Source organism: Phalacrocorax carbo, chromosome 1 (assembly GCF_963921805.1).
Source record: "Phalacrocorax carbo chromosome 1, bPhaCar2.1, whole genome shotgun sequence".
Lineage (NCBI taxonomy): Eukaryota > Metazoa > Chordata > Aves > Suliformes > Phalacrocoracidae > Phalacrocorax > Phalacrocorax carbo.
The window spans coordinates 67,357,281-67,371,868 of NC_087513.1; the positions used below are offsets into that span (position 1 = coordinate 67,357,281).

The 14,588-nt window shown below is 43.4% G+C and overlaps 1 protein-coding gene across 4 annotated transcripts in view; it reads left to right on the forward strand.

Moving 5' to 3' along the window:
• Positions 1 to 272: 272 nt before the first annotated feature.
• IQSEC3 (IQ motif and Sec7 domain ArfGEF 3) overlaps positions 273 to 14,588 on the forward strand; it is a 106,089-nt gene continuing 91,773 nt past the window's right edge. For all 4 annotated transcript variants that reach the window (XM_064458058.1, XM_064458082.1, XM_064458065.1 and 1 more), the window contains exon 1: positions 273 to 812. In XM_064458058.1, coding sequence (XP_064314128.1) covers positions 295 to 812 — 518 coding nt within the window. In that variant the 5' untranslated portion in view covers positions 273 to 294. The remainder of the gene's footprint in view (positions 813 to 14,588) is intronic.

Sequence of the window (14,588 nt, forward strand, 5' to 3'; positions counted from 1 at the left end):
GGACGGTGTCCCCCGCCCGTCCCCTCCTGCGCCTGCGCGGCCCGGCCGGAGCGGGGGGGGACGGTGGGGGTTGTAGGGGGCGGAGCCTCTGAGGCAGATCCCGCCCCTCTCCCCTTCCCCCGCCCTCGCCGTGCCCGGCGCGCGGGGGTAGGGGCAGGCGCGCGAGCCCGCGTTGGTGGCGCAACCCCCGCCGCTCTCGCCGGAGCACCGGCGGGCCGGGTAAGGGGTGTGGGGTGGTGGTGGTGGTGGTGGTGGTGGGGGGGGGGGACACGACCCCGGGCCGGCAGCCGGGGAATGGAGAGCCTGCTTGAGAACCCGATGCGCGCCGTCCTCTACCTGAAAGAGCTCACCGCCATCGTGCAGAACCAGCAGAGCCTCATCCACACCCAACGCCAGCGCATCGACGAGCTGGAGCGGCGGCTGGACGAGCTGAGCACCGAGAACCGCAACCTCCGCGGGCAGCAACCGGTCTCCGCCGAGCCTCCGGCGGTCCCCGCGGCGCCCCAAGGCCCCCCCGCCGAGCAACCCCCGCCGCCGCCGCCGCCGCCGCCGCCGGGCCAGCCCGACCCGCTCCAGCACCACCAACAGCTCCCGGCGCAGCAGCCGCAGCCGCCGGCGGCGGCGGGGGGCAAGCAGCCGGCCCCGGCGGGCCCCGGCGGCAGCGGCCGGGCTCCCGGCCACCAGCACCCCCCTCTCCAGCCCCACCAGCACCCCGCGGAGAAGGACGGCAGGGAGAAGGGCTGCTGCGCCGCTCTGCTCCAGCACAAGACCCCCCCGGCCATCGGTAAAGGCGTCCTGAGCAGGAGACCGGAGTAAGTGAGAAGGGGGAGAGGGGGGCGGGCAAGGGGTGGCGGCGGGGAAGCAGGAGCGTAACGGGCTCTTTCTGGGCCCAGATCCAAGAGGAACTGGGTTATACCCCCCTGCAGCCTTGCACAGAGAGAGGCAGTGTGTGGGTGGGTGGGGAATCCCTCCCGCGATGCATTCCCGGGGAGAGCAGGCAGTGCAAAGAGGAGCCAGGATGCTGCTTCCCAGAGGCATCTGCCTCCTAGTTCACTGCTTTTATTTTTACGTGCAAGTGCCTGTGGCCCATTTGAACCCACTCGGGCTGGTCACCCGTGCCGCTCACACGCAGCATGGTGCTCTCATTTTCTGTCATAAATAAATATGTCTTTGATCAAAGATGAGTGCGGTGTAGCTGAGGCAGGGAGAAGCTTTGCAAAGGGCAGCAGCATTGTGGCAGCTTCTCTTGCCTTAAGTCGCTGGTATCTGTCAGAAAAACCCATCATCCCTGGAACGAGCTGGGATTTTCCTGCCTTCACTGATGTAAGGGGTCTAGGGTATGCATTATACTGCACACGATGTATATATGGTCATAGAGATACAGATGCTGTACATATGTTTGACATTTAGGATGCTTATCACACTTGTGTGTGGGTTGTCTTCTTCTTTGGTTTTTGTTGTTTTTTTTTTTTCTTTTTTTGGTGAGTGGCACCTGACACGGATCCAGCTTTTCAAAAGGACAAAGTATTTTTTGCTGGTCTTTCCACTTCAGTGAAGAAAGCATGACTGCTAGTACTGAATACTGATAATGGTCTATGTGCATGCATGTATAGTAAACAAGGATGAGCATTCCGGCACTATAGGTGGTGGAAGAGGCTACTATTGAAGAGTCGCATTTTCTTGGATTACGTATCCAGTATATGCCATCAGTTCACCAGCTGGTAATTACAGCTGCACTCAGTATTGTATTGTCCTTTGTTCAGGCACTTTGAAGGCAGGGGAATGTTTTCTTGTTGAAAGCCAGAGTTAGTGAAGTTAGAAAGAGGAGCATACCTTCTGATGTGGCTTCTTTTATGTAAGAAAGAAGTTAATATAAGTAGTAAAACTAGATTGGGATTTCTTTCCTAGAATGAACTCTGGTTTTTTGGTTATAGCAATGTCCAAACAAATGAAATATGCAGCACTCTGCATAGCCCAAAACGTCTTCCTTGTCTCTTTTGATACTTTAAATAAAAGGGCCCCTTCTCCCTCGTGTTTGTCGTGAATATACAAGCATAGTTACAACACGGAGCTGGATTTTCAGCTCATGTAGGTAGAGTTACACCACTTCATAACAGCAAAGCATCTATCACGTGATTCTATGAAAATCCATGGAGAAATTCCTATTGAAAGAAATACTATTAAAGGAATATGCACGGCCAAGGTACGCTCGAATCCCAAAAGGCAGATCCATACTTCTAAAATGCTGCACCGTGAGACTCAGTTTTGCAATCACAAGTTAAAGGAAGTGAGTGGGCTACTCAGAGTTTTAATACAGGTAGTAAGAATTTGCAGGATCTGGCCCTTATTCATCATGCAATAGATGGTGTTTTCAACAGACGTAGGGCCAGATCCTGAACTCAGGTCAATTGGTGTAAATCCAGAATAGCAGAGTTTAAGTCACTGAAGTCGAAACAGTAAGAAACCCGTATAAAAATGCATAATCAACCTCATTGATTTTTCAGTAGTGAACCCCTGCAGTGAAGGCTCTGTTAGAAACATCGTATCGGCAATGTCTTTCCTTTCTTCTGAACAGAGTTTCTAACATACGTCATTACACAGATTGAAGAATCAATTTCTGTGCATAAGTCTAAATACCTCCTTCTTATCTGAGCTTTTTTTGCAGTGGGGTTTGATTGGGGGAAGAATTGTAGATTTTTTTTCTTCATACCAAAATGCACAAAAGAAGTGCATTAAGAACACAGCTGATCGCTGGTATATCATTTGATAATTTTTATATTTCACATGGATGGATGGATGGATGGATGGATGGATGGATGGATGGATGGATGGATGGATGGATGGAGTGTTTTTGTGGGAAGTCAGGGCTGCTGCTGGGGATAACAGAGCAATCCCTGCAGTGTTCTTCACTCAGGAAGATTAAAATAGGCTGCTTCTGTTTCCTTCTATAGCTTAGGCAAACCAAAACCTTTGTATAGCAAGGGAAATATGAGAGATGCAAATATATTTCACACTCCTGCAGGTTCTTTTTTTTTGTTTTTTCCTCATTGATTGTATATACTGGGTTTCATCCTCTCTCATCTCTGACTGTTAGAAGGAAATCAAAGACTGCAAAATCTAACTTAAAGGCAACTTGGATGGAGGGGGGGAACCTTTTGCCACCTATTGACAGCATGCCCAATATCCCTTATGATCCAGCTGGCCAACCTGAGAGTTGTGTTTTTGCTTTTGTGTGACAGCAGGGGACGTATACTTTAATACCTGCACAGACGAGATATCTGCACTCTCTTCCTCCCTCCCCACATCTGAACATGTTTTTCCCTCTATTATAATCCTGAAATTCAATGTTACCTAGATTTTTTTTCTCTTAGCCAAGACCATAGGAGCTGACTGTTCACTACAGAAAATGGCCACTCTAAACAGCACAGAAATGATATTTTAGCATGTCAGGATGCAGTGGCTGAAAGCAAGGGTTAAAGCAGCACCCAGGCAGTGCCTGACTGTCACTGCCCAGCAGTGGAATTTCCTCTGCCTCTCACAAAACAGGAGGTTCTGGCAGCATGTCCAAGTGTACTCGTGCTGGCCCTTTTCACCTCAGATACAGCCCAGGGATTTTGCTCATTTTTAGTCAGGATTGAGGTTTTTTTGCAGCCCAGCTCACCTCAAGCCCTGGATAGAAGTCAAGACCTGAGCTTTTGGACACATGTGACTATTCTTGTCAACTGGGGCAGAAGAAAAAAATAACTGAAGCATTTCTAAAACTGATAAGTTGTCTTTTATTTTTTTTTTTTTTAAAAGCCTACATTTTAAAAAGGGACAAAACCGAGCCCATCTCTAGAAAGGGAAGAAATCCTGAGTTATGCAGAGGCCTGCTAATTGTTGCTGCATGTTGTTGTGTGAGAAAGGTAGGACTGAGCTTACCTATGAAAGGAGAGGCAAGGAGAAAGATTTTTGCAGAGATTCTCAGCAAGAATTAGGCTGATTATTATTCCGCGGCATCTGTCTCTTTCTACCTTAGGAGTCTATTGCATAAGCACTTCACAGCTTTAAAAACAAAAAAATAAGGTCATTCGTCATGGAATGTTTTGCTTCAAAAATACAGGTTACCAAATTAGCATAGCTTAGATCACCCTCGCTAGGCGGCCTCTTGTCTTAAGGGACCATTCCAATGTATCGTCAGATCCTGTGAGTATAATTTTCCCCTTCCTTCTTTATCAGAATACTACCACCTTTGCCAATCCCCAGTACCCTTCACTGAGAGGCAGGGAAATGCCACAGGGTTGCATTTAGCAGATTAAGTCTAAATGGCCCAAATCCTGCTGTTTTTTATCAGTGAAACTCTCAGTAGGAGCTCTGCCTATGGGAAGGACTTCAGATTTTGAGCCCATGCATTAGCTGGAAAACTCACTTCAATAAATACAATTAGAATAATAGCTAATAATCTGTTATAGTTCCTTCCATCAAAAGACATGGGTGCAAGCTACGAACATTCTGCATTAAAGTGGCATCAAAGTCTTCTTTTAACCGTGTCACTAACTGTGATAACAAGGCATAGAAACACTATTTGTCTAGCGTGATATAAAGATCTAAATACTGTCTTTAAATTACTAGCCTGCGCTTGCTCTACAGGATATCCTCAAACAAAACAAACTCTAAGAACTCTTGGAAGAAATTTTCTAAAATCCCATTTTCCCAGAGGTCTTAAAGCTCATTTGGATTTGCATTGGGTTGAAAACTATTTTATTTTAATTTATTTTGTATTGGTTTAGGGTAGTATTTTTTATCCTAGTAAAGAGGCAAGTTTTAAAAGACAATGTTAGAGTCACTTAGCTGCTGTTGTGGTCTGAGGCTGTTTGCTATATTTTTGTTTAATTTCAAAAGCTCAATTATGTAACTTTAAAATGAAGATATTGCATATGCAGAGGTGCTGTTTTCCATAATTTTTCTTTTTAACTATGCATTAATGTTCTAGTCTATGGATTATCTCCAGGGTAAAGGCATTAGACAAAATTCCACTGATTTCAATGGATACTAACAATAACTGTAAATATTATGGCTTACTATTAACATATTTTGCTATATTTGCGCATTGCACCAGCAAAAAAAAAAAAAACCAAACCACCCCAGACATCCAGAACAACTCTGAATGGCTTGTGTACCTCAGATACCCATTCCTTTCACTTTGGGTGCACAAGGAATGCTACATTTGCCCTCTGCTTTCATTCTTTCAGATTTCCCCTAGCCTATTTCAGGGTTTAACTCCCTTGAGCTTTCACACACCAGAAATAGTTGCATTGGTGCTGCCCTGGGTTCTGCAAATCCCTGCTAGCAATGTACCGTTTCAGGATCAAAAGTTATTTGGAGTGCTGTAAGCTAGTTTCAGATGACAGAGGTCTGCACTGGCATAGCTACACAGATGCTAAAAGCTCTGCTTAGATGATTCTGAAATAAAGAGCATAATGAGAGGAAAAAAGGAAGTAGACTCTCTGTGACTATGTCCCATTTAAAGATATATCCATACTGGTTCCATTCACATTGTAATCAGCCTGAGACATACTTTATGACATGAACATGCCTGTGTGATGTCTACATCAGGGCCTGTAAAATCCCGGGCAGAGGAATAAGGAATTAATGATTCACAACAATATTTAAGAAATAACAGATGAAGTGAGAGAAGGTAAAGCTCTCAGCTTAGGAAGTGTTCAGCATGAAGTTCTAGGAATAAAATTGCTGAGTAAAGACGGCACGAGGAATTCCACCCACAGGGATAGCACCTCAATATGATGCTGTGTAAAGTCCCGGCCAGAGCAACACAGTGTCAAAGCTGAAAATAGTATTATGGGAAATCTCACTGGTGGGATGGGAGCATCAGGAAGTAATAACAAGGAAGGAATCTATGAGAAATACTGCCTAGCAGTGCTCTGGACGGACACTACCTGTGTATCTGTGTCCTGAGCCCAGTTAGAGCAGTACCTGGAGTAACAGAGACTCATACTACTCTTTTCACGAAAGAAGTCAAGGGCTGAAAGCAATAGAAAAAAGGTGATTTTTTTTTTAATTCGTAGATGAGGAGGGATGCAAAAGCATTATTTTGTCTTTCTGATAAGATGGTGATATTTTTACGTCACTCAGCTACATGTTCTGTTGCAGCCAGGGAGCTCTTCTCTGGTGGCAAGGGTACATTTCTTCCATACACTTTGTATTGGCCTATTTGGTGTCCCTTCCCCAGCGGATCCAAGGCAATACTCCATGAGAGGATTTTAGGAGCAATGAGCTCACATGACAACACTGTTAGCACTCAAAAGAATTCAGGCATGGCTGTTTGGAAGAGGTATAAAGGGAAAAATGTCCCAAATGAGTATGTATTAACAACGCTCTTGAGCATTTCTGCCAGGGACTCAGTGCCAGGTGACTCTTGGGCTGCCTGTCCCATTCTTTGCATCACATACAGCATGGAAGGACACCTGTTCTTCTGAGACTGCAACAAGCGACTGATACTTCTAGGTCCTTCATAAAATGATGTGCACGCAGGAGTATACAATTTATGCATAGTTCATACAGTTTATGCATGCAGCAAATGGCTACTTGTATGAGGCATAGACTGTACACATTCCCATCTACACCATACTTGAAACTATTTGCGCTTTTAGTCAGAGCAAGCCAGAGAAATCTAACCTTGGGATGCTCTTCTAGTCCTTAGATGGTGCCAGACCAGAGCCTGTCAACTAGAAGTCCGGTCTTTTATTAATTATGGCTTCTACCTACGCATTCAAAAAAGTATTCATGTGATAAAAAGAAGTACACTTCCGCACTCTAGACAAACAGATGTATTAGACTGTAGAAATTTCCCGGTTTTATTTTTTTTCTTCTGCCTTGGAATCCAAGTAGAAACAGTAAAAAAGAGCTACTGTCTCCCTACCTTAATCTTTCTGTACATCGGGTTTATTCATCTTCTGCTTTCCTGATATTTTCCCTATAAATGCCTTGTTAGGTTGCTTGTTTTCTCCTTCCTTTCCTAGTTCAGCAATGGTTTATTTCTCTTTTCCATTCTCAGTTATGAAACCTTTTATTGTTTCTCCCTTAGGAAAACATTATAGAAAGCCAGAAATATTCCTCTGTTTAACAGATGGAAAATATTTCATTTGTTATAAAATTACCTGTAGCCTGTGATCATTACTTGGTCCACATTCCATGGAACCATATAAAAGCAAATAAGGAAAAAAAAAAGAGTCATTTATGAAGACAGAGCCTGAAATGTGACCGTTTTCCCTTTCTTTTTCATACTTTTAAAAAAAACTATATATACATTTTTCCCTCAAAGAGGTGTATCTTGAAAGACACTAGTAATATTCTTGTATTAATCTATTCTGGAGTTTGTAATTTCATTTAGCTAAGCCCTAGGTGAGGAAATGAGAGTCTCGGTTATTGGATTTATTCTGCCCAATGGCTCTGTTTAAGATCTCTTAGTTAGAGCATTCGACTAATAGTCTTAAGATCGAAGTTTAATTCCTCCTAAATGTATTTTAACAGACTTGTGATGCTGGACAGTCCCTTTTGGCTCTGTGTATTTTAAGATCTGTAGCAAAGCAGTTGGAGATCTATTGTTACAGATAAGAGTAGGCAGATAGATCAGGAGCAATCCTTTTTATAAATTTCAGCATAGGAAGCAGCATAAAGCTCCTGTCATTACTTGCAATGTGTACTGCAAGGCAATATGTATATTTGCACATAGAAGAGAGAATGTATTTGCATGAGCATTTGTCTACAGTAAGTGTCTAAGAGCAAAGTTGAAACAGCACCTATTTTCTGTGCTTTTTACATACAGAAAAGCAAATCATCTGCTGGAGGAAATCAGTGTATCTTCACTGACGTCAATACAGCCATGACAATTTACATCACCTGAGGATCTGTACCAGATTTTGTGTATCTATCTGTCCTCACACACAAATACACATACATCCACCAGTGTAAATGAGCGTCGACAATAGCAATGGATAGCAACTCATTACAGAAATAACAGTGAACAATGAGAAGACCATTAACTAGCATTCTGATTCTTCATACAACAAGTTTGTAGTGTTTTATTATGGCATTTTAATATAAGGTGGTAGGAGTTTTGTTGCTGCAGGGTTATAAAGACATATTTGCTCTGTTTGATAATGTTTTTTCTTTTCTCTACCCTGTGCATGCACACTCAGTCTGCTGCTCACACAGGTATTATTTTTATTGCTTTTGCCATGATTATGCTCATTGATCAGCTGTTATTTTCAGGTACTCTGAAGTTGCACTTTCTGAGGGGGATAGAAGGGGATCAATATTTTCCATGATTAGTCACATCTAAGATGGGGACATCTTGGTGAAATCGAAGTTATTTTGTGTAAGAAAATAAAAATGGCAAACCTTATCCTTCCTGCCGTCTTCTAGTTGAAAACAAAGGGGTCTGTGAGCTGCAGAGCTAATGAATCTTGGCTTCCAGAAGATTTGTGTCACAGTTACATTTTCTGATGCCTAACAAGGTGTGAGTTCTGATCTAAGCTTCTCCTGGTGTTGAGGCTTTTACAACATCTCTCTCCAACACGGAGACTTTTCTGTGGAGTAATGGCTTCAGTTCGCTTAGCAGCCTTTCTCTCAGTGGAGAACCTACAAAGTCCTCTCTTTTACACCCCGCCAGCTATCTTCATGGAACTTGTAAAAGGTTAGTATCTCTGAGATCACTGTTACTCACTCAAACTCGGTTCAAACTCTCAGTGGGATCTGCCTTTACAAAGTAGGAACCAACATAGACACACACCCACACACACACAAGAAAGAGACAGACACACATGCATAGAAGGAAAAAGGAAAAGATCATATGGTCACAGAAAACATATTGTGCTTAGGAACGCAGGGAACAAAGACCAAGTCCTAGATAATTTTTTGATTTAGCTCATCAGTACATTAAAATGGCTGAACAGTCCACTCCAAATCTGTGACCCTTTCTTGGAGCTGGCATTCTGTGTGTAATATCCTCTTAAAAGTCTTGGAATATTAAAGTTATAAATAATTGAGAAATTACTGTAGGAATTCAGGAGGTGCCTAGGTGTAGGTTTACCATTGGCAAATGGAGTCTTGCTCCTCCTGGCTTTGTATTTAAAGTTGGTGGATCATCTTAATCCACCTGTCAACATTTACGAGAGCATGGGCTGCTGCTGAGACAGTTACTACTAGAGAAGTTAATTTATATTTGCTGAAACACACTAAAGCATCTATGTCATTCTCAAGAGTAGTAGAAAATTGACACTGAAATTATTATAGATCTTAAGGAGGCTTGGGATTTTCTTCAGGTTTTGTTGTACTTTGGATGTTTGTTCAAATTCTGACATTTCTATTAAAATTAAGGACCTTTCTGTCAATCTCTTTGTCTCTGTGATGTTGATTTCCAGGCAGTCCTCCAAAGCGGTTCATGCTATCCTGCTCCAGCAGAGGAGTTGCTCTGACAGCACCTCCTTCAGCCACAGCGTCCAGCATCTTGGCGTTGCTGTGCCTGGGGGGGCACTGCCTGCATGGAACATCCTCAGATCTGCCTCCCAGAGCCATGTGGTTTTGGTCCTGAGGTTCTTAAGGACTTTATACGTGAAAGCATTTTCCAAAAGAGAGAGCACCTCTCTTTTCTACTTCAGTTATGGAACCAAGATCAGACCTGTCTTTCCTTGCTTTTGCCCCTCTATAAGCAATACTGCTTCTGCCTCTGTTGGGCTGTTCCAGGAAAAGTTTCAGCTCTGCAGTCAGTTCAGAATTCTTACAAATGTCCTTGTCTTTCATTTACTGGTTTTTAATTTGCGAATCCATTCCCAGCAGGAGACCAGTATATTGCTTGTGTCTGCCTAGGTACTCACATAGCCCCCTTCACCATAGTAACTGAGTATCTGGATATGTCCTGAGGGACCATGCTGATATCCATGCACACTGGACCACTAACCTTTGTCTGAACTAGCAAAGAATCTGAGGAACCTCCTCCCTTTTCTCTGAGCATTCCCTGGTTCTCATGCCAAAGACCTCTCTTCAAACAGTTTTCTTCTATAATGTTTTGTGTTAATAAATCTATATCCAGTCAGACTCCTGAAGTAGATGGCCTGCACGGCTCTGATCAGTAATTTGCACTATTTTACAATCTAGGTAAGTCTAAGAGTCAGATTCTGCTACCACTTTAAATCTCAGTGGCTGAACTTACTTAACTAAGTGGCTTCAAATTTGAAGAGACATGAGTTAACGCTCATATGTAACATCTGGTGTTACGGATCTTCCTGAACCGTCTTCTGTCCCGCCACTGGAGCTAGTTAGTTTGAGTTAGCTATTAGCTTATTAGATTCTGTGCGTACTCGCCATGGCAATCATTTGGGATGGCACAGCCAAGTGCTGTAATGCTTCCCCCAAGAATTCTTTATTACTCATTTGGGAAAATACTGATCTCCATGTTAGCTGCAGCAACATCCGCTGCTGCTCCCTTGTTTCTGCCAAGAAAGGAGTTTCTCATCTTTGTCAAGCTGCATATATAAATATTGACTTCACTAGACATGCTCTGACTGGAACTATTATACCACCTTTATCACCTCATTTACCGTGGCTCTTACACAGCCAAGCAGATAGGGAATACCAGATTGCATCCTTGATGGATGAAAAGCATTGGCAAAGAGTTTCGGTCTCAGACATTTAAAGTTATTAAGCCTCCCAAAAGTAAAAAAATAAGAATCTACTTTCTTTTTAAGGGAGGGACCAGACTTCTGCCAAACTCCATTTGCTTTCAGCAGGTTATTTTACAGGTAGGCAGAAGAAAGGAAACACTGGTGACGGGGAAGACAAGAAGAAGAGGAAGAGAGGCATCTACCGTGTGTCTCTGCTAAGGGCAACCTTCAGGCTGGTTTTAGGTCTATATTAAACTACTCTTCAAATCCCAAGCATGAAAGCATGGCCAGAGTGTTGCCTCAGGACTACAGCCCAGCGGTGTGCACATCTGCATGCTCTCCAAAGCCTCTGCAGCAGCCATAAGATAAATATACCATGCTTCTGGGTTCTGCAGAGGTTGTCCATGCAGGGAGATACAAGCTGGTGGAAGACTGGACAGCAGTGGGGGAAGTTACAAGGGGGAGGGTAAAGGGCCCAGTGGAAACTATTGAATGCAGGAGGGCCAGGAGCCCCATAACCTTATCCTGCATAGGCTGTGAGGTTTTTGAATGCCTGGTTCATTTACATGTGTGACTGTAATGATACTTCAGTGTAGCTGAGGGGGAGGGAAGGAATGACAGGGGCTTATGTTCTAATTTTAGGAAGCTCCTTACTCAGGAGAAATTAATAATAAGCAGCACACACTGAACATTATCCTTACAGATACTGACTGGTTGAAGCCATCTCCCCAGCAGGCAAGTCCTGGGCTTAAGGAAGGAGCCCACTACCGTATGCCCAGAGTGTATGTGACTAGTTCTCATCACTGTGGGATGGGAGGTTTCTCAGATCGCATAAAACAATGCAGTTTAACCTGGTCAGGCAGTGTCTGGGAGATCTCCAAGGGGTACCCAGAGTGCTAGGAGGGGACAGTGGAGTATGTCTTCAGGTAACATCCTTTTCAGGGTGTCTCTGCCTGGCATTAACACCTCTTTTTTCAGATTAGATATTGAGGACCTTAGCCACCTGCGTCCCTTCACAGGATATACATGCATAGCAAATGTGTTATCCCTGTTCACATGCTGATGTAAATGTGTCATCACATTCCTCTCACTGCCTTGCTTAATTGACAACAGGCCCCATTCTTCATTTTCTTCGTCCTGTGGTTATTTTCTTTTGTGTGACAAGGGTTTGAGATGACAGCAAATCTTCACTGGGCAATTCACATCCCACTACCTCAAGCACAAATGATAATATCACTTATAAAGCATAAGGAATCAGGGCCATTTTTCTGCTGCAGTTTTTTACGAGGCTTCATTGCAGGCTGCTATGGCCAACTCTCATATCTAACACCAGAAACAGCTGCATTTCAGAGATGAGCATATATACAAAGTGACATAATGTTTTTTGAAGTGCTTTGGGAAGCAGTGCACTTATTCACAGGTGGAACTTTGTTAGTGTATGAGTGTTAACTACCAATATCTAAGAGTGCAGCAAGTAGCAGGTATGTAAGCTTTTCCTCTAGTACACCTCTAACCATGGCAAGATCTTACTGCAGGAAGAATTATATAAGTTCCTTGCAAAAATAAGTAGTAGTAGTAGTAATAATAATAATAATAATGATGATGATGATGATGTCTGTTCTGCATTATCAGTAGACCCTTCAGTGCTTACAAAGGTAGTCCTCATTTTACAGAAGGAGATGAAGACATGGATAATATTTTGCTTGAGTTCACCCAGCTACTCAAAGCTGAGAGTAAAACCTGTGTCCCAGGGCTCTGATCTGTCAAGTAAGCTACAGTGCCTTGAAAGAAGGAGACAAAGAGGGCACAAAGTGTATAATGTTACGAGGTCACTCCTATGGCATAAATAACATTGCTCTAAATCCTGAAATCTGATTCACTCCCATGATAGCTTAATATCAGGAAGACTTTTGACCAAGTAAAGATCTATAACTCGGCCAAAAGTCCTTAAAGCCATTCATGATTGGTGTCAGTTATGTACACTAGAAAGAATGAGCAGTGGAGACTGGAGATAGAATGGAATACTGATTTCGAGGAGGAATTGAGACATGGGGTTTCAGGTTGGCAGGGCTGCAAACGTGTATTGCATGCAAGTCCAGCAAGAAAATGTGTCGGAGTGAAAAAGTGGTGTAAATGTGTTGGAGTAAAAAGGTGCTAGAAACCACACAGGCATCCTGGAGAGCGTTTTGTTTCTTGCAGCAATGAACCAGTTATCAATTGCACAGAATGATGAGGGGAGGGGGGTGGTGAGAGAAGGTAGTTAAGAGCCTGTAGTCTCTGCTGTTTCGGTCTGGTTTCATGGGAGAAAGCTCAGCAAGCACATGGAAGACACAAAAAATATTCCTCTCGTGGGAGCAAAAGGAAAAGCCTCCCACAGAGGTAGGCACTGCATGTGAGCTAGGGAAGCGGAAAGTAATTATCACATCTGTGCATGTGAATAAGTTAACAGAGTACCTTCTCCAAAAACCACTGCCTAGTGAGACAGTTCCTTCTTCTCACAGCTATATTTTCGCTCCCCCTGGTCTCATATTAAATACAAAGCCATAGCAGGGTCAGTATGGGACCCAGTGAATTAACAAAATCATCATCAATAAGGGAAGATGGAAGGGAAGATTTGCCCAGTAGTTTTTTAAAAGATCTTAACATTTAATTGTTTTCTTTAGTGGTGTGGTGATGACTACAGAAAAAAAATCGGCTTTTGACTTGTGTTCTGTGCTTCAAAGAATAAGTGACAACATTCTGAACGTGGGACTAAGAAGCTTCCGGAGATAGCTTAGGAGAAGCTCTGAATAAGCAAAAAAGAAGTCATGATAGAAGGAAAGTACCAATTAGAGGCTTCTAAGCAAGAGAAAGTCTAGCTTGGGAACCTTCTGACAGTGCGCAAAAAACAAGAGCTCGGGAGGCAAGCAAAATGCTGACTGTCTACCTGTTACCCAGTTCCTGCTACACATTGAAACAAAGGCCATAGTTACGTATACTAGTAAAATCAAGCATAGCCTTCCTCAGTATCAACCATCAGACCACAGTCCATGGAGTTAAAAGATGTATCAACCTTTCTCGCCACTCCGTTTCTGAGCTGTTGTGGCAGACACAGCTTTGTTTTGAAACAAACTTTTGAGATATATTTATTGATACTAACACCGTAACAGGGGATGCTCCTATTTATACTGAAAGAGTACATTTTGTCTACTACTACTACATTCTGCTAGGTTGGGACAGCTCTGATGGCAAGAAGTCCATACAGTGGCTATGACGCCAGTAGGTTACCATGGGTCTGCCTTAAGATAAACTAGAGTGAATTTAGTGATATTTGTCTACCCTTTCTGTGGGTATATTTCCAGGTGGCAAACCCAAGTTTGCTCAGCAGAGCCGCTGTGCAAGTCCAGAACTGCATTTGTGAGGTAGGAGTTGCTGGGCAGAATTGAGATGAGTGCAAGAGGTCTTCATTTTGAGGAAGAGACATGGAGAACTGGAGGAAGTGATGTTGCAGGACTCTGATGAAGACTGAGCATTGTGCAAAGGACTAGCAGATACTGCATGTGGTGAGACAGGTGAAGGAGCAAGACTGGAATAACATGGGAAGAGTAAGACAAGATTCTAATGCATTAGCAGAGCTGCATGGACAATCCACACTGGAATAACAAGCGATCACATAGGCAGCTTTCTGCATCAGCAGCAGAGCTACATGGATTAATAGTTCTGGGCTAGCAGGGTTTGGGTGTACTGGCAGCTGCATGGGTACTCAGGACTAAACTAATGGAGGTGCTGCAGGTGAGGAGAAACTGCAGAGCCGCACAAAGGAAGCCTGCCTGCGCTCTGCTTGGCATCAAGCAGTTGCTATTAATCTTTTGCTTCCCAAGCACTGATATTAAAATAAATTATGAGGAAAAGAAAAAGTTCCTCAAATGCAGCAGGAAAGGCTCTTTA